The 2,159-nt window shown below is 30.8% G+C and overlaps 1 protein-coding gene across 2 annotated transcripts in view; it reads right to left on the bottom strand.

The window, feature by feature from the left end:
* The window catches only part of LOC116853940 (ATP-dependent RNA helicase me31b), a 9,421-nt gene that overhangs the window by 6,396 nt on the left and 866 nt on the right, over positions 1 to 2,159 (bottom strand). The window contains exons 1-5 of one of the 2 annotated variants that reach the window (XM_032835324.1): positions 1,823 to 2,124; positions 995 to 1,187; positions 627 to 833; positions 357 to 528; positions 75 to 225 (exon numbers count right to left, since the gene is read on the bottom strand). In XM_032835324.1, the coding sequence (XP_032691215.1) occupies positions 75 to 225; positions 357 to 528; positions 627 to 833; positions 995 to 1,135 (671 nt within the window). In that variant the 5' untranslated portion in view covers positions 1,136 to 1,187; positions 1,823 to 2,124. Of the gene's footprint in view, positions 1 to 74; positions 226 to 356; positions 529 to 626; positions 834 to 994; positions 1,188 to 1,822; positions 2,125 to 2,159 lie in introns of those variants that run through there. The other variant, XM_032835323.1, reaches the window with a different exon arrangement.

Genomic DNA, 2,159 nt, shown 5'->3' on the forward strand with positions numbered 1-2,159 from the left:
AAAAAAAAAAAAAAAAAAAAAAAAAGTATAAAACTAGTGCATAAATTAGAAAGTAATATTCTCTATAAACACACCTCGATATGACATGATCCAACATTCCTTTAAAGTCTTGCGACAGCAGTTTGTCTGCTTCGTCCAAAACTAGAATTTTACAATGTTCCATGTTGGCCACATTTTTATCCATTAGGTCAAGGATCCTTCCTGGCGTTGCAATTATCACTTGTACTGCAAATATAAAATATATATTAATTGCATATCAACAAACCTATATGTGTGTGTGTGTATGTGTGTGTTTGATGCAATTTATATAATAAAGTTATATTTTTCAATAAAGTTTATATTTTTCTGAATTTCACCTTTTTGATAAATCCTCATGATATCATCGCGCAAGTTGGTTCCTCCAGTAGTGACCATAACCTTTATATCCATATGCTTTGCAAGTTCAATACAAATCTGTGATGTTTGTAATGCTAATTCTCTCGTAGGTACAATCACCAATGCTTGAATTACATCTTTCCTAGGGTCAACCTAACAAATAATACAATGACCACAGTGTTTAAAATATTTCAATGACCACAGTGTTTAAAATATTTTTCTCCAAGTTAATGCTTTTGTAACATATATACCTGTTCTAGCACTGGAATAGAGTATGCACCAGTTTTGCCAGTTCCATTTTTTGCTCGTGCCAAGATGTCCTTACCAGAAAGTGCAATGGGTATACTAGCTTCTTGAATCGGCGATGGTTTCTCCCATCCCTTCTCAAAAATTCCCATCAATAATTCACGTTTTAGGCAAAATTCTTCAAACTCGTTACCACGTGTGTCAGTAACATCCTATAAGATATTCAATACAAAAAAAAATAGTAACAGTAAAATTTTTTTTATGTCGCAAATTTTTCCAATATTTAAATAAAATTTCCATCTTATAAAAAATGAGAATTCAATAATACAATTAAATTTATCAATCAACTATTTTTAATACTAATAAAACTCACACTTGTTTTAATTCTTTTATCCTTTGGTGGAATCTTTAATTTGGCTTTCCAACCCACATCATCCATTTTATCTATTTCTGATTTGGTAGACAAACCAGAATTTAACATGTGATTAGAGTTTATATGTGTTTCAGTCATCATTTTGGAAATGATGTTTATTTGAATTATATATCAATTAGTATATTTATATTTTCTGAAAAGAGAGAAAGAAAATATCACTATCTACGATATCTTTTATATAGAAATTCTCTATATTTAATATATTATTCTATATATTTTTTGTGATATTTAAAACATTATATATGAATTTTAAGAATAAAATTTATATGATTTAACCATAATTAATTAGAAAATATTATATTAAAATATTATTACTTTAGAAAATACTGCTAAATTCTCGCAAGTACATGTGAAGAAAGAAATATCTATTAAGTACAAAGTTTTGAAATTAACGTTTGAACAGAAAGCCAGAAGCAGAATAAGACCAAACAAAATTGACCTACAGTAGCTATATGTCTATAGATATGTATGTTTGTCATTATAAATACATTCAAATGTACTAAGTGTTTTTGTATGTTTGGATGTACAAGGTAGGCATGAAAATAGATAACTGCCTTTATATAGATGGCAGTTGACTGTGCTAAAAAAAATTTGACTTTCTCGTCACGTGTAATATCTGAAAAGTTTTACGCAATCAAGTAAGAATTCCGAGATGGACAGAAATTTGCTCTTTGCTCAACACATGTGCAAGCAATAACTTATTGCACAACAGAAACAAAAAATCATCCGTAATTAAGAGACTGTATATTCTCAGCTTTCGAAACTTACCTTACGAAAACTACAAAATATTCATCAATTGTCCAAGAAACATCGCATTTCACGCAATATACCGAGAGGTAAAGGTACCGCAAACGAGACAATACGTTAGTTCCCAATCAACGATACGTCGATACACCGTTTGGTCGTATGGTACGCAAGCACGTTTCGCGAATTTCAAACACGTAACGTACGAACCGTCGATAAAGACAAACGTATAATTTGCGCGTTGAATACAGTCCAATTAAATTTCCCGATACGATTCTAGCGAATATAAACCACAGCTCTCCCTCTCTTTCACTCTCTTTGTCTCTCTCTCTCTCTCTCTCTCTCTCTCTCTCTCTCTCTC

The sequence above is a fragment of the Odontomachus brunneus genome, unplaced genomic scaffold (assembly GCF_010583005.1).
Source record: "Odontomachus brunneus isolate Ranch 3 - 2012 unplaced genomic scaffold, Obru_v1 Obru_scaffold_007, whole genome shotgun sequence".
Classification (NCBI taxonomy): domain Eukaryota; kingdom Metazoa; phylum Arthropoda; class Insecta; order Hymenoptera; family Formicidae; genus Odontomachus; species Odontomachus brunneus.